Raw genomic sequence first — 17914 nt, 5'->3', positions numbered from 1 at the left:
AGTACTACAGCTGCACACCACCGCAACGTAGCCTTGCTTGAGAGGAAAGGATGGAATTTCCTGCCCTGTTTCAGACCGTAGATCATCAGTCTTTACCACTCCTGGCAGCTATGAAGAATCCAGCATGACCCTCAGAATTCAGATAAATGCAATGAAGGGAGATCAAATTACCTCAATCAAAGGTGAGGTCATTGTTTCAGCAAGTCTCTCTCCATGGCCGATTCTCTTTCATCTATCATCTTTCATCTATCACCTATAAGAGATGCTTCTGAGCCGTATCACATTTTGAAACCCAATCATCAGCCTACAGAATGCCTCAAGAGGTTTGTTTTGTGCTGCTGAAGTTCAGTCCAACACGCTAAGTGACTCAGCTTGGGAAGAATAGTTGGCAATGGGACTGCAGTTTGTATTGGCTTCTGCCATCTTTAGCGGGAGGCCTACCAAAGGCTGAGCTGTTCTTTCTTTGTCTTCACCACCCATAGGAAAAGGATGTTTCCTCTCTTTGTAGAAGTGAACAACTCCAAGGAATGTTGAACCTTCAACTTTTTTTAATAGAGAGGAAGGACTTCCAGATTTGGATCATTTGCCTTGGAAGCATGAGGGCTTAAGCTGATACTGCAGACCTTTGTGAGAAAATGCAGCGGTTACAATATCTGCATCACATGACATAATGTGTTGATCGATCTCTAATGGGGAAAGAGCTTAAAAAAACTGCTATCAGGGGAAATAGCCATTGCTTTATGCTTTAAAAGTGAAGCATTAAAACCACTGCTTTATGCTTTAAAAGTGATAGCATATCAAGAACTACCTTCTTGATATCAAAGTCTAGGGCGAGAGAGCTTTAGTTTCTAAAAGGCCTGAATGCATTCAGACCTTGCACGGCAAACCCTGTACAGGTCAGGCAGGGTGACACACTATTTTCAAGGTAAAATGTGCATGATAAAATATTTGCTACTTGGGGTTTTAACAGCTCGAAAAACATTCTTGGAGGGTAACAAGATTTTCTGGAAGCGAGCCACTTTTGAATGCTATTGCCAGCACGTCTGCCTACTCTGGGTAGCATCAGAAACTGTGCTGAAAAATTAAACAAACATAGTTCTTGGCATCTAAACAGATGGGAAAGGACATGTTGACTCCCAAGTCTTTAGCTGAGGAGGTAGTCTGTTTCTCATTGTTACCACTGTGCAGTGAGGAATTGCAAAACACCCACATAGATTTTCAGACCTGCTAGCTGCACTTAACCTTTAATCCTGCAAGTACTCAGCCATGAGCATATAATTTTAACTGTCTGAGTAGTCTGACTGACTCCAATGGGAATGAATGAAGTTAAACATTTGCATAAACGTTTGCAGGATCAGGATCTTTCACTACAAACACAATCCTTGCACTACAAACACAAACTCGGCTTGGGCTGAGTACTCAGCTCAAGCTCTCAAGGCGTTAATAAACCTATATCCTCTACAGATGTATTTTAAATTTCACGTTAATGTGTGATTTCTATGTTATAAACCATCTCACATTAGGCTAATAAGTAACCTTTTTCATGAGAGGGGAGGAATGATATACTTTCTGACATAACTGCATAGGTTTGACAGAACGTAATCTGAACTGGAGCAGCAACATATTAGCTTCCGTGTATCAAAGAGGTTCAGGCATTTTGATTGGATTTTTGGCCTTTTAAAGTTTTAAAAACATATTTGCTGTGTTTTAGACCTGATCTGCAAATCCTCCTTCCTGTCTTTGCAAGGACAAGATTGCTTGCATGAGTAAGGGGTTGACTCACTTATTCCTAAACGTGAGGACTGCTTTCCATTCGCACTGTCAGAGTATTTGTTCACCTCTAGGTCATTTAACTCCAGAAAAGGATGAGCAACTTCTGTGGTCTTTAGTTACAAGAAGATGAACAGTAACACTCTGAATTAGGCTCTGGCCACAGTTGTGTCTGTTTTTTTACCCGCTCTCAAATAAATTCGGTGAAATTCCCTCTGGTTTACACCCTAGCTAACTAGATCAGAATTTGGCCCATCGAATCTAGGTGTCAGCATTACAGATCAAAGGCAGAGTTTTGATGATTCCTTCTGCAAATTTCACTGCTATTTGTACTCTCACATGCTTGATCTCTCTTTTGTTTAAAGGGCTGTGGTTGATACAGAAGCATTTATATTCTGTGAATCATTCTAGCAACGCTGCTCTTAAAATATGCTAATATTTTCTTTGAAATGCACTGGAAAAATCATTTGAAATATCTTACATTTTTCTTGAATTCTTTGCTTTAATCGAAGTGCTTTTTTTTCAGTTTCACTTTGCTGACTAAACACGTTAGGAGTTTTGAGGCAAAGAGGTATGTGCATGCGAATGCGTTGTAATAGAACAGGCAGCTTTTCCTAGAGTTAAAGCGATGTAACATTTTCCATTCTAAACCTCTCTGTTTTCTGTGGTCTCTGCAATATAAATGATTCAGGAAGAAATCTGCCGGATTGGGACTTTGTCCAAATGTGAATATTTTGGAAAGATTTGAACAAAACTGGTTCAGCCAGTTCAGAATATCAGGAGAGTAGAAAAAAAAAATGTGTTTCTCGAGCGAAATAGGTTCTTGCAGCCTTTTTTGAGCATTTCTGTAACTTTATCAGCAGAAGGCTGAAAAATGAACTCTGACATGGAAGTAGCCTTCCTTGAAGTAGACATGTATTTGCTTGTTCGAGAAGAAATTAGTTTTGATTTGGCTGAGTTATAAACCTTTGAAAACTGCAACTGAGCATGTGCAGTGGATTATTTTGGTAAGCTTGTGAAGTGTGCAGCTACAGAATGATTTTCTGTACATGCATGGCTGGCTAATTTTGCTGGAAAGGGAAAAATCTATCTAAGCACATTGCTAAAATCAGTGAAAATACCTGGGGCTTCAGGGAGACCTTTGAAGACCGTCTCAAGATCTTTTAGACTATGAAAAGGGCAAGAAAAGATTCTGTAGGCTTTGCAAGGTGTTTAAAGAGTAAGTGGCCTGCAGATTTTGTAAGGTTAAATGGGATTATGGCTCCAGAATTGGGCACTTTACACATGTAAGTATATGATGTTTTCTGTGGGGAAGCATGTCATGCACAGCACCCTCTCCCTCAGCAAATCGGCCCGGTGGAGGAATTCCCCAGCAGCAGGGAAGCTGCTTCTTCATCTCACTTCTAGCTGATGGCAGAGCTTAAGTGGCAGGAGTTTATCAGCATGCTCACAATCTTGGGCTGCTGAAACTGCTCTGAATCATATAGAAAATCTTGCTAATTAAAATGTAGCCTTTGGGGCGGTGCGCGTGTGTCTTTTTAGACTCAGGCACAATCAGTGCTTTTGCAGGAACTGGTCTCACTTGCATCAAACACACTTTAGATAAATCAAAATTTCTCATCCAGAACATCTGCGTGTCTCCCGGCAGCCCATGCTCTCCATTGTACCTCACTTCAATAGATGCCAGTTATTTCATTCCAAAACTGGTATTTTGCACAAATTGTGTGTGTCTCTCCAACTCCCTCCAAAACCAAGAATTGTAATGCCGAGTTTATTGAAAGAGTCATTTGCTCTGAAGAAAGAGATCTCTCTATTTTACGCTCCCTGAACGAATACTTATTTGGGATTTCTTCCTTTGTCTTTTCACCCATCCTGTCTCTCCATCAGGGCTCTGGCAGGTGGGAAGGCACGCAGTTGGTCACTGAAATCTTTGCATGCCAGACAACTTCTGTCCAGGCAGTGCCAACACTGACACAAATCACCTCCCTGACGAGACTGTCAGCAGAGTGACTGTACCGGTGAGCAGGTGAGCTTTTGATGCCATTTCTTTTGGCTGCTGGATCTTTTCCTGCTCATGCAACAGAATTTCGGCCAGACCCCTGCCACATCCTGGCACGGCTTGGTGAGCAGTCCTCTGCAGAGGCTCTGTAGCCACTGGTGCGGCTGAACTGGCAGAGGTCTGACATCGGTATAGACAGAAGGAGGACGGAAATGTGCGGTACAGTCAGAATGGGCAGCAGTTAAACAGCCTATTGAAAAAAAGAGGTGAGATGAGAGAGAAAACCTTTAAAAACCAGGAATGTCCTGCCTTGAGTGGATACCATGGCTCTGAAACAGAGGTGCTTTTTAATTGTTAGGGAATGTGTCTCTTTCCTTCTTAGTTTTGTATTCTCATTTCTTGATGTCTCACAGTGGGATGAGATAGCAGCAAATGCCGAACAACAGGAAACTCAGTAGCGTGGAAAAATAGCAGCATGAGCTGTGCGCACACAAGTCAGTGAACCGCAGTGAGAGCTAGCAGCAGTGTAGCATCTGTCCCGAGGTGTTTAAGGGTGGAACTGGCTAAGCAGAAAGAAAGGTAATTTTACCTGGCAATGACCCCATATCAACAGACCAGCCTCTAAGAGCAGAGCCCCACTTGGGTCAACCTCCTGGGAATACCCAGGCAGAGTCCCCCGGAGGTCCCTTTAGCCCTGCATAGGGGTGACCGTGCTTCCAGAGTGGGCATCGCTACCTGAGTAATGCAGCGACCCCAGAAGTGCAAGGGGAGCAGCTGCGTAACCTCAGTGGTATGGCGGGGTTGCCAGGACCTTGAAGTCTCCCATAAGGCCACGGAAGAATCTCTTGAATAACGTGAGAAAGGCTGAGACTTATCAAATGAGATGCAGATACCTGTCACGCAGAGGACACTGGGCGTCATCCAACAGGACTTTGCTTTTTCACCTTTGAGGTTTAATGAAGACCAGCCTCACTACGTGCTTCAAGTGACTTCGAGGACAACACCTTTACAACAGAACAGAGAACAAGGCACGTTCTCCATTCCCTACTGTTCAGTGGGAACAGCAGGGAGAGAGACAGAGACACGACTTGTGGTGGCCAGCCTGCAGTTTCTGCGGACCTGGGAGTCTCTATATAATCAGCCAGTATGGGTGGGAGCGAGACAACCCAAAAGAGGAGTGATCAACACCTCACTGGTGTACTACGGGGCTCGGAGACTGCACTGAACGGGGATGCGCCCACTAGCAAACCCTGCGAGCCGGGATCGCCCCTCACGTCAGAGGTCCCGCTCCCGGCGCTGCCCACGCCCCAGCTCCGCAGGGAGCCCGCAGGCCGCTCCACAGATCACGGACACAGACACTTGGCCGCTTTCGGCCCGCGGCAGGCGGGGGTGGGAGGCGGCGGGCCGGGGCCCGGAGCGCACCGCGCCCGCGGGGCGGCCCCCAGCGCGGTTCCGAAGCCACGCCGCGGCACGGCACCCGCCGGCCGCCGCTCCGGGCGCGGGCCGGCTGCTCTCCCCGCCCGCCCGGGGAAGCCGCAGCCGCGGGGGCGGCCCCGCCGCCTCAGGGAGGGGAAGCGGTTGCTCCCCGCCGCCCGGCCGTTGGCCGCGAGGCGCAGCGCGCGGCTCCCGCCTCACGGGGCGGCGGCAGCGCGCACCCCTCAGGCAGCCGCTGGGGAGCCCGGCGGCCGCCGGCAGGGAGGGGCCGGAGGGCCCGGCCGCGGGAGGGGCGGGCGGAGTCGGGCCGTGCCGGTGCGCGCCCTGCCGCCGCGGGGGTCACGCAGCCCCCGGCCCGTGAGGGAAGAGGCGGCGGCCCGGCCCGCGGCGCGGCGTGCTGCAACCATGGCGACGCCGGTAGTCCCGCCCCGCCCCGCCCCGCCCCCCGCGGGGCCGAGCGGCGCGGGATTGGTCGGGGGGCGGGCGTTCGCCCTCTGCCCCCTGACCCTGCGCGGCGGCGGCGGCAGCAGGAGCGGAGGCGGCGGCTGCTGCTGGCCGTTTCCTGGTGGCCTGGCGGCGGCGCGGGAGGGAGGATGCGGCGCAGGTCTCGGCTGCTGCTCTGCTTCGCCTTCCTCTGGGTGCTGGGCATCGCCTACTACATGTACTCGGGCGGCAGCGCCGCGCTGGCTGGCGGCGGCGGCGGCGGCGGCGGCGGCAGGAAGGTGAGAGCCCAGCCCGGAGCCCTGCGCGGGGCGGGCGGGGAAGGTGCGCCCGCTCCGTGCCCCGGCGGCGGGGCGGCTAGGGCCGGGCTGGGGGCGGCGCTGCCCGGTCCTCGGGGCGGGGGCAGGGGCGGCGGGGGGATCTCCTCACGAGCCCCGCGGGGCGGCGGGTGCCCGCTTTCAGGCGGGGTGAAACTCCCCCGGGCTTCTCCTTCTCCCCCGCCCGCCCTTCCCCGGCCCATTTCCCGTAGGCAGATGGCTTCTTTGTGGACTTCAGACCGGTTTCAGCCTCGTCACGTCGCTCCCTATCCAACTGCGGCCGGCCACGTCCCGGGCCGGGGGAAGTTGGTGTGGGAGGGGAGAGCGGGGCGGGCGGCGGGGGGGGCCGGGGCTGCGCTCCGGGGCTGGGGGGGCCCCGCCTCGGCTCCGCTCCCCTCCCGGCAGATAACGTCTGCCTCTTCCTTCCTTTCCCCGCCGGCACCGGAGTCGTTTGGGCTCGCCTTCCCACCTAGAGAATACGCGAGGATCCGAGCTGCAAATGCGTTTCCCCTTTCTTTTCGCTCTTGGATGCACAGCGGTTTCCTTTCTCCTTAGCGCTACGCCTAAAAGATGCCGTTTTCCGATCGGTTTTGCAATATTTCAGGAAATAGCTGGATTTGTCACATTTCGTGTCTGTGGTGTGGAAGGTCTCTCCCTTCCTTTCTTTAACGGCTCAGTTACTAATGTTCAAGAAGTTATCTATTGACAGTACAGGAGTAATTTTTCATTATTCTGTCCATCAACTTATGAAGGAAATTTTTCAATGTGTTGGAGTAATTCATTGATCAGGAAAATAGCTGGAAGTTAAGCACGTCATAGTTCACGTTTATGTCAATGAAAACAGGTTTTTGTGGCATGATGTGGGAAGTGGCAACTTTATCCACTAACTCTGTTTAGAAAAATTAATTATGAATAAGTACTTTTTTTGTTTTGTGGGCTTTTTTCCCCCAAAGACTAGCAAAACCAAGAGCTTTTAAAACCTGTTGTTTAAGTCTTGTATTTTGGAATAGAAAAGGTGAAAAAACTTCTCATAATTCACAAAAACCCAAACAAACCCAGAAACGGGAAGAGGGCAAGTGAGCGATGTGCACTGCAGTTAAGCAGTGTTATTTGCTAATAAATGGCAGTCTCCTGTTAAATGAAAAGTAGTGTTTAAGTCTAGCAGTGTATGAGAAGAGGAATATTTTTATGTTGCTTTGATGCAGTTCGGTTCATCAATGCATGTATTCCTGGTAAAAATCTGCTGATGACTGGTTCCCGTGGCAGGTCATGGAAGCAAATACTTGCACGATTACTTAAAAGATTACTTACGTGAGCAAGGGTCTAGAGAATGAGTCGCTGCTTGTTGATAATTGGCTCTCTGTCCTGATGTGTCCTGTTTTATTTTCTCCCTGTAGCTTAGGAATGTGTTCAACAGCAACTTTTGACATAATATCTTAAAACAAGTGTTAAGTGTGTATTACTAAATACAAGCTCTTGGTCCTTCAAAGTAGATACAGTACCAGAAATAGATCAAGCATGTGATAAAAAGTAAGGCAGTAGCCTAAAGCCTTTCTTGAAGAACCACCAGAGTGTATTTAGAAAGTAAAAGCAATCTTATGCTGCTCCTGATGTATGATGTGATAAAGAAAAGCTATCAAGGCAAATATATCTGCAGATAGGGAAATATATTTTTAACTCTTATGGTGTGTTTCATTTGGAGTTTCCAGATTTGCAACTCTGTTCAATTCATTTTTACTGCTGGGGAAACTGCGATGTAGGGATAGTGATTTGCCCAAGGTCACCTAGAAGACTAGGTGGGAATAAAATAGAAAAGAAACCATTTTTTTCTGAGTATGAGTCTGGTACTTAATCTGCTAGAACCTGCTGCTGTTTATTATTGACATTAGTAGGAGTTTTTATTATGGTTTTAAGAGATCTATGATCCTGATACTTGCTTTGGTAGTAGAATTTGTTATCGCTCTACGCAAAATTTAGTAAACCTTAACTGGTCTGGGTAATTGGGAGAGTTTAGTAAAGATAATGTAAAGAAAATGAGACATTTCATAGGCCTGAGCTGAAGCTCAGTGCTAGGTTTAAAAATGTGAAAGTTTAAAGTAAGGCCATGGAAAGGAAGAAAGTAGGTTCTGTGACCACAAGAAACAAGTGGGGAAATTAACAATTATGTGTGGATTGGTGATTTAGGATTCTATTTTCTGTCAGCGAAGCGTAAAATTTAATCCTGGGCCTCAGCATAGGTTAGCAAATGTAAGTAGAGGAAGATGTGTGTAATGTAATAGCTTTTGGATCTCAATAAAAGGCTTATTAACTTAGTGTCAGACCCTGGTATAAAGCAAAAACACAAACTGTCTTAAACTTACAAACAGAAACCCTGCTGTAGTAAATTTCTTGGTGTGTATGACTTCTTGTAGTCCTTATTACTTGCCCACTATTTCAATATAATGGAAACAGAGCTGCTTGCAGAAGAACATCAGTTTTAATAAATTGAAGTCTTTGCCGTGTTCAGTCTATAAAATTACAAAAGCCGGGAGGGGATAGTTCTTCATTTGTGTAAGTAATTTGCATGTTAATTACAGATTGGGTTATACAAACAGAATGTTTTTTTCCATACACAGACCTAGTGTGTTATCCAGACATACTGGACTTGTTTGATATGGCAGCCAGTCCCATGATGTGATGAACACCACCAATTCTCTTTCCCTTCAGTAGAGTTGAACGTGTTTGCACCTGAGTAAGAGAAGAGTGACTGTTTTTTTTTTTTTTCTTCTCTTTGCTTTTCTTATTAGAGTAGTGTCAGAGTTAATGTAACCTTCTACTTATTTTGGTTCTCCATTTACAACCTTTCTAATGAGATCTAGGAAGCTATTTGGATGTTGCAGTGTATGATACAGCCTTGCCTAAGTTTTTGGCCCCCGCCACAGCCCTGTGTGCAGCACTCTGGCCTGGTAGGAGCTGAGCAGGCATGCAAGGGTCTGAAGCACACAAGGCAGAAGCTATCTTATTAGTAAATGTGTAAGTAATAGCAACAAAAAACCATAGGAAGGTGCAATGCTTCTCATTCTGGACCTAGGCATAAAAACTGTAGTAGAAAGAAATGATGTCTTCCATGTCTGGAGTTTAGGGTGTGGCAACCTTTTTCTTTACCCTTTTCTTTTCAAGAAAAAAAAAAAAAGTCAAAGCCTTTCATTCAAAGTGTGCTTGGAGTGGGCAGAAATGTTTTGGTGGTGGTTTTTTTTTTTCCCTTCTCCCCTCCAGTGAATCTCCAATTAAAAGGATTGTAAGCATGAGAGCGCCATGGGTTCCGTTCACTCCTTTTCCAGCTAGGTCACTGGGTTGTAGATTGGAAAGAGTGTCTCTGATTCACTTGTTTAAAGGTTAGAGAAAGAGTTCCTAAAACAGAGGCTGTGACACAGAAGAAAGTAAGTTGCAAGCCCAACAGTTGTGAGACGGAGAAAAATGTGGGCTACTTTTGTGTTCACTTAACTTTGTGTTCACTTTGTATTTTTTATATTAAAAAGTCTTTGGAGTGGAGACTGGAACTTCCCTTCTTTTCATGGATGACTTTCCTAACCCATAGCAAAAGCTGTTCATGCTCCGTCTGATCTGCACAAAATGGAGCAGCTTCTGCAAGATGGTTAGAAAGCTACTCATATTCTCCCAAGCCAAAGTCATCCTGATGACGTGATCCCCTCCTAAGGCTGGTGTGAATTTGAATTTGTGTTTGTCACATAGGTTTTGAGTTCTTTAGCCACTAAGCTCTTGCACAATAGAGTGACTGGATTGGAAAAAAAAAACAAACCAAAACCAAAACAAACAAAATCCCCCCCCCCTGAAACCCAGCCAAAAACTCCAGCTGTTTTCTGAAGAACTTACTCTTCTAGGCATTAAGAAAGTAGCCCCGTGTAATTGAGCCCTTCAGGCAGGACAGAGGAATGGCTGCATCTTGTTGAAAGCACCAAACGCTTCACCGCTGCTGCCAAGAGTGAAATCCTCCTAGGCATACCCTGAAGGAGACCTGTAGGCAGAAAGGGGATTTACTGTTCAAAGCTAAGGCATCAGGAGAGGCCTGCTAGGTTAAGCCACAGCTGAGCCAAGGTTGGGAGCCTTCTGGATTTAGGTGCCAGAGTGCTGACAAGCTTTTGCTTTTGTTGCCATGTAAAGAATGTCAGTTGTTTTTAAGTTGGACCTCTGTCCCCTCCCACCCAGTCTTTGCTATCTAGAGGAGGAGGCTAAAAGCAGTCTTTCAGTAATGAGAGATGGATAACTTCTGCCAGTGCTTCTTAAAATTAGAAACAACTTTCTTTTTCATAAACTCCATGTGCCCCCTCCCCTCAAAAAGAAAAAAAAGCAAACCCCAACAAAACCTAACCCGCAAAACACCTTCAGCTAGAAGCTTGCAACTCTCTTGGCTCACCAGATTTACTGGGTGTAATGGAACAAATTGGAGAAATCTAATTTATGGTTAGTTGAGCCACAAGGAGGCAGGCTTCTCCTGTGGAACTGGTTATTGCCCTGTACATAGTGCTATTTTTCCTTTCCATATTCTGGTTTTGGTTGTTGTTTCATGTGTGGTTTTGTTTGTTTGTTTTTAAAATTTTGGAGCAGGCTTTTGATAGGTGGCTGTACCATGGAGCTAGCTGAGATGAAATAAATCCAAAGGTAAAAGGTGATGGTTTGCCTTGAGTATGTGACTGATTAAAAGTAACTTGATCGCTTTGGGGAAAGCAGGGAAAAAAGAAACAAGCTTTGTAAGTTCTTCTTCTACAAGGATAAAACTTTAGAATAACTCCTTTCAGCATACGCAAAGCTTTCTTTTCCTCTTTCTTTTTGCCTTTTTTTGGAACCCCTGAACTATTTCAGTTACTGTTAAATGAGGCTGTTACTGCCATTTTATATAATGACGTACATAGGAGAGCAAGAGCGCTACTTATACTACAGATTTAGTGTACCTAAGTTTCTTTTTGAAGGTTTAAGTAGGAGGAAAAAGGAAATGTGTTAACTTTAGGTGCATTAACCTCTTTTTGTCAGAGAATGAAACTGTGGAGTGTAACTTCTTTTGACTGTTTCTCTCAAGGTGCATGAAGGCAGTAGTTTCTTTTTGGAAGAAGGTTAAAAGTAAGCTCTCCACTTGTGTTTGCTTTCATCTGAGGAAGGCATTGCCTGTTTTAATTGCTAAATACTAAGTTTAGTTTGCTGCATCATTTTTAAGTGTAACTTCAGTCCCTTGTATGATGTGACATTGGATGTGATTTCTGATATCTTGATCTTTAGACAAGTGAAGATATCAAAGGTTAAAAAAGTCAAATTATCATGTGTCCATTCTGTGGCATTCACTTCCCAGAACGTGCAAGGAGATAGAAAAGGATGTTCCTCTCTATAACAGGTAACAGTTTCTGCTAATAGACGTTTTTCTTCTATACAATTCTGTAACAAATGGGAAAGAAGTTAAATGCCCAGGCACTTCAATAATAAAGCTGTCCTTCTCTCACTAGAATGTAAAAATGAGTCTCTGAAGTTTGTCGTACATGTATGTTTTCTTAATCTAACATATGTCACTTGACAAAATGACTGTCTTGGCAATTCAGTCACTTATTTTTGTGGATTACTTCATAAAATTTAACATTGCAATGACAAGACAGTCAAATGCAGATTTTGTGCAGTCTGTTTAGGTCTATGGCCATATTGGGCTCTTCCTTTTTTCTCCCCTGCTATTTGAAATGCTTCAGTGGGTTTTTTTTCCTGTTGATATGGAGGGGTAGTGAGAAATTAATTCTTAGCTAGACGACTGTTGTGTTGTCCCCTGCAACCTGCCAGGTTAGAAACTGATGACTCTGGCTTTGGTACAGATGCTATCACTCTTGGATTACCGATAGCTATTTTGTTTCATAAATGGAGAAGTAGACCAGGGCTGTAGTGATGGCAGAAGGGGTTGGGGAAACAAGAATGACTTCTTCAGTAGCTTCATATGAAACAGCATAGTTAACCAGCTTTTCCCCTAGTTTTTCCCTTTCATGTGGGTATTGTATTAGTTTGCTGTGCTTCTCCGTGTTATTCCGTTGCTGCTGTGGTTTGCTGCTTACTGTGATCTCCGTGTACAAAGTTTATAAGTTGTAGTGATGTCCTTTGACAGATATAGTTTAAAAATTTAGTGCACTAATGAAGTGTGCCATGTACCTTACCTGTTTTGTCTTGTGTTTTGAGATGTATTGCAAATAAATGCCAGTCATTCTTTTCATGTGTTCTAGATCCTTCAAAAAATACAACATGAGAAATGATATAATAGCACTTTTTTCTAATGTAGAAAAGGCACAATATTACTTCATACGAAGTAAAAATATTAAAGATCCATCTCAGTGGTGGTTACCAAAATGGAATTGTCATCACTCGGTCTTTAGACCAACCTAGAAAAACAAAATATAAACCATTTAAACATATGTTAGAGAACCTCAATCTCTGTCTTCAAAATTACACGATAATTCCACATTTTTTCCTTACAAATCCTGATTATTTTTTTGTTCTTTTGTCTTGTCTGTTCTTTTGGTCCTTTTCTCTTTGGTTTATAATGTTATGTGGTATCCAAGTGCTTGTGTATAACTGATACTGTTTTGTTAAGATGATGGTAGGTCAGATGAGAGATGTGGTATTGTCTGCTAGAAAGCCGTTCACAATGATACTCTACTACCAAATAGAAGAGAGACCTTTATATTGGTACTGGGTGTCACAAGAGAGTAACCCTTGTTGCGTGCCTAGAAACTATTTAAAAATAATACTTCCAGCAGACAGCCTAGAAAATGTTTTTGGTTGACTTTTTGGTAACTACATATAACTTAGAAATAATTTAATATACGGTACTTTTGGTTAAGTTAAATCTGTTTGAAAGGAAAACACTAGGACACAGTTGATCCTATGAGACTCGGGTGAAGAATGTAAGCTGCTCAAATGAAGTCAAGGGAAATGATAAATATAAACCTTGTATTTTTGTTTAAGTTGATTTGGTCCACTTAAATCTTTACTTAAATAACCTACTCTTGACAGTAGTTTAGCTGTAGCGGTACAAATGAATGTATAGCCAGGTGTTGTACAAACAGTTTTTCAACTCCTTGGCCATTGATAACTTGTTAGTAAATGTGATTTTTATTAGGACTTAGTGGAGAAGCCGTTTATTGCTAGGATGTTGGCAATGCCATGTGTTGGCAATAGATTTGAATTCTAATAATGAATCTGCAGGAAGCAGTGAGACACTTGCATTTTTTTTTTTTTTGCAGGAATATGGGGCTGAATGTCATTGCCCGAATATATCGGGATAGTGTGGAAACAGAATCAGCGTGGGCGTTACAGAAGGAAACACTAAGCAGGTTGTTTTATTGCCATCATGTAATGCAAAGTGGTGGTATCTTAAGCTATATAAATTTTAAAACCTGGGTGCATACTTTCATGCTGTTTGTTTTGAAATTAGTAGGTAATTAATTTTCCCTTTCATGTAAGCTTTCAAAGGAATAAGGGATGGATTGAGGAGGGAAGATTGAGGAAAAAAAAAGGTAAATGTCCACATCAAAATGTTTTATTTGTTTGGGAATTTAAAGGCATAGCTTAAGATAGTCTAGATAACGCTAGAAACGGAACCATTTCATGTTCCCTCTGGGTCCGTAAGGTTCTGTCACAGAAAGCTTCATATGGTAGACCTCTTCCGCTAGGTGGAAGTGAAGATATGTAAATGTTGTGTTTTATGAAACCTGTATGTTACTGATGCATACCAAGTACATGCTTACCTGTCGTTCTCTAAGTGTTCATTTGCCAAGTAATCTTACCGTCAGTGGAGCAGTCCTGGACTATTTATTGTGTCCTGTGGCAGTTGTTAATCATGAAAGAAGTGGAAAAAATCAGCATCTGTTTTCTTTCTGTAAACTGTGACTGATACATCCCCTGTTGGAATATAGCGTATTTTAAAATTCCATTGTGGTTTTCAGGTAGGCTTCTTTTTTTTTTCCTTGGTGTGTATCAACTTGCATGTTAAAGTTGTTTTTCTTCTGAGAAAACAAAGTAACTTGTTCATATGATAGCCTTCCAATGTAGCCTGTGCAAATTACTATCAAGGCTTTTTTTTTTTCCAGTTGCCTTCTCATCTGTCTGAAGTGTTTATTTTCCCTACTATCCCTTTTTTATACACTGGTTTTGTTAATTGCCCAGGGTACCTTTATTGTCATTTAAACAATTTAAAATACACTAGTTCAAATAGCTCCACCACCTGACAGAGCACATCTGTGTAAAGGGAGTATCCAGGCAGATGTTAGTTTTGAGCTCTGCTTATGAAATTCAAACGGGAAAGGAATGAGATAGTAAAAGAACAGAAAGTCTGAATTTTAAAGCACTCCATATATCCCCCAAAACTGCTATGTAGTGCACATCAAAGGCAATAATTTGGATTTGTCTTCTTTATAACTATGGTCTCTTATGGGAAAAAAAGAGCCTATTGAAAAGGTTGCAGGTTCAGTTGTTAAATAACTTTTCTGAAGTTGTAAAATTGTCATAAAACCTGGATGCTTTTTTAAGGAAAGCAGAGAATAACTAGAGATTCTGCTGAGTTCAGGCATTAGCAAAGTGCAATAGACTGTACTGAGTAGTAGATCTGCTTGAAACAAAAAGACTTTAGCCAAGGAAAGATTATATGAAGAATTGTCACTGAGCTAATGCTATTGTGTACGAATTCTCAGAGAGCTATGACTTGATGAAGAGAAAATGTTTTCTCCTTGTATGAAGTTCCAAATGTTTAGCCACCCTGGAAGTAATCAGCACAGCTGAAATTAGTTTTGGTTACTAAAATAAATTTGCTCTAGCTGTCCTGTCGGTTGAAGGATGGTCAATAAATATATGAGTGTATATATGGATATATGCTTTAGTGAGATGAAATGTTAAGGTTTTTAGACTTCTTGGCTTTTCTTTTTCTTGTTTCTCTTAAGTGAAATAGAAATGTCTGTTCACTCAAGTACACTTAAGTTCTTTTAAGACCTTGGTAAGGAAAAGGAAAATTTCCTTCTCATAAATTACTTCATTTGGTAGCAAACTGCTACCAACTAATGGTGGACCAGACTATATACTTACAGGTCACTGTTAACCATTGGGAAACGTCCCTATCACAAAACCACTACTCTGATAGGTGGACCTACCAAAAATGTGGGGGCAGTTGAATTACAGTATATATCTGCTGGAGTGTTTTGCAAAATTAGGTTTGCATATGTTGTCCAGACAGTGTAATAAGTTCTTGTTATGGGTGGTGGCATGTCTCCTGCTACAGTGGAATGCACCAGTCCTCCTGGTTACCATAGCAGACCATCCATCAACAGCAAGCTTGCTCATTTTCTCCTGCGTTATCTATTTAGAGCCAATAGGGAGTGTTCTTCAGTCCTCTGATTTGTGCTCTCACAATGCAATATGTTGCTTTGCCAACAGACACTGACATGAAGATGTGCTGTCATTTAGCCTCAATAAATGGTGAACTGACTGTTCTACCATGTGGAATAGTTATTACCCATATACACTATGTTAGTGAATACTTTTTAAAGTTTTAATTAAGGAAATGTGTTAAGTTAAATGACGGGGAGAGACTTGGCCTCTTCGTACAGCAAAAAGTGTGCCTGAATATTTTTTGAGGAAATTTTTTTTTTTTCTTTATAGAAACATAAGTGCAAGTGTTGTTTAGCCTGGTAGATTCTTAGTGAGAAGACTGAACTAAGTGGAAGATTGTCGATACCACCACTGAGGTATCACAAGAGTTAGAAATACATTAGGACAAAACCTATACTGATCAGGGAGAAAAAAATTTTGAAGGACTTGTCCACAGTGACTGTCAGCTTTGAGAGAGACTTGGTAAGGATGCAGCATGCCTCCTTAAGGTGCAATTGTTCAGTTATTCCCAATACTTTCTGAATATTCTCTAGCAAAAATAAGCAAGAGATTGATCTTGGTGTTCACTTTAGCTTAGACCTAAAGTATCTGGCTTTATACACACAATAGATTTTTAAGCTATTTGCTTAAAAATCCATTTCAGTTACCTACTGCGATGACTAATGCAAATCATAGTGGTGTTCTAGAAGAAAATACTTCTTGTATCCTTGGAACAATAGCTAGAAAATAAAAATGATAAAATCAGTCTGCAATCATTTAATGTTCTCTCTCATGTGTGCTTGCAATCCCAAGAGCCAGAAACTTAGGCAAAAACTGGTTTTATACACATGGATGTCTTGGAGTGTGACTTTTTAAAGTTTGGGTTTGTTTTTTTTTTTTTTAATTTGTCATTATTATTCCTTAATGGTTGCAAACATTTCAAATTTGGCCAGGATTGTGTCTTTATTTAGTGATATACCAAAGTAGTTGTTTGAATGGTCTTAACAGGTTATTTCTACACCATGAACTTAGAAAAGGGCTTCTTTCTTGTAGGATTTAGATATCTGTGTGTGAATGTTAGCTGTGGTCTTACAGTAGAAATTCTCATGTGGTCATCTCTTGATGTGGCCTTTTGCTCAAAACCAAACCTTTTTGTCTACGTGTATCTCGACAAGCTATATTAGATAATTGGCTTTTATGGATTAAAACTCAGTAATTGAATGGACTTTAAGAAATTATAATGTCCCAAGTTATACATCATATGGAAAAGATAGCCCAGGCTTTTCAGTCTTCAGCATTGAAGTGTGATGGGACCTCATGCTGCTAAGCTTACTAGAAGGGTCTGGATCTGATATGGTAGTCAAACTATGCAGTGAACCACATCTAGTGTCTAATCTTAGTGTGGTTGATGCTGACCACTTCTGAAACCTCCAGTTCATGCATGTTCAGTTTTGTTTAGAATTGTGATATTCTAATCTTTATTTCCAAGAGCAGCTACAGCTCAGATGCAGGCAACAGTTTGGAAGTACCATGGCGTTTGTTCAGATTAACTGTGATTGTGGCTGTCATCTCACGATGTTGTTATCCCAGTTACTGAGAAAAGTTTCCAGTGACAGATCTGGATAAGTACGCAAGAAAATTGATGTAAAAACTTTCTTCTACTCGCTGAATGTTATGTATCCTGTAATGATTTTTTTTTTTAAACTTACAGAAATGTCCTTGGTGTTCCAAAAGGTGTATTTAAAAAAAAAAAGGCAGTTTAGGGATGTTGTTTGGTGAGTCTTGGGGTATGTAGGAGTAGTTTGGATGTTCCTTCCTTTCTGAATACTTCACAATGCCTGAACTGATTGCTTTTCAATTGTAAATTGCTTTGAAGATGTGTGTTGTTTTTTTTTTTTTAAGGGAACTGATGTGTGAGTGATTTGGCAAAATCTTGTGAAGACTTCTAAAACTATGTTAAGAAAAAGTGGTTTTAGGATCCAGTTTGTGATGAAAGCCAGTTCATAATGATGAATAAGCAAGGTGTTGGATGTTAGTGGGTGTAGGTACTTGATAGTCTTCCAAGGTGTTATCTTTTTTTTTTTTTTTAAAATGTGACTAGTAGAACTTAAGGAGAAACCCTGTACTTAAGATGGCAGTTCCTATTAAAATAATCCATAGAAGCACTGAAATTATGGCAATTCTTCAAGACTCTAAGCACTTGTTTATGTATGCAAAACAACTAATAAGTGTCTGCAGATTGCTTCAATTATTACTGCTTTTCTGTTTGAGTGTTATATACCATCTTATTTTGAGTTTATCCCTAATTCTCCGTAGCTATATGACTGTCACTTTCCTTTTGTACTGTCATAATACTTTGTCAGAACATCATGGCACATGGTAGATGATTTTTTTTTAAACATAATTTCTTAGGTAAGGCGGGTTTTTTGGTAGAGATTCTATTTTATTATACAAGTCAGGATAGATGTAAAACTGGTTTTGGCAAAGTGTGTGTGTGATTTTTTTTTTTTTTTTTTTTTAAACCTAAAGACAGTGGCTTCTATGTAGATACTGATGCTTTGTTTGCTACTGT

At 42.3% G+C, this 17914-nt stretch overlaps 1 protein-coding gene across 1 annotated transcript in view; it reads left to right on the top strand.

The window, feature by feature from the left end:
- The first annotated feature begins 5704 nt into the window (after nt 1-5704).
- GALNT2 (polypeptide N-acetylgalactosaminyltransferase 2) overlaps nt 5705-17914 on the top strand; it is a 104886-nt gene continuing 92676 nt past the window's right edge. Inside the window, exon 1 of the mRNA XM_075495860.1 lies at nt 5705-5925. Coding sequence (XP_075351975.1) covers nt 5797-5925 — 129 coding nt within the window. The 5' untranslated portion in view covers nt 5705-5796. The remainder of the gene's footprint in view (nt 5926-17914) is intronic.

This window comes from Mycteria americana, chromosome 3, assembly GCF_035582795.1.
Source record: "Mycteria americana isolate JAX WOST 10 ecotype Jacksonville Zoo and Gardens chromosome 3, USCA_MyAme_1.0, whole genome shotgun sequence".
Taxonomy (NCBI): Eukaryota; Metazoa; Chordata; class Aves; order Ciconiiformes; family Ciconiidae; genus Mycteria; species Mycteria americana.
The sequence above is the reverse complement of the archived record's forward strand: the minus strand, read 5'-3'. Positions and strand labels throughout refer to the sequence as shown.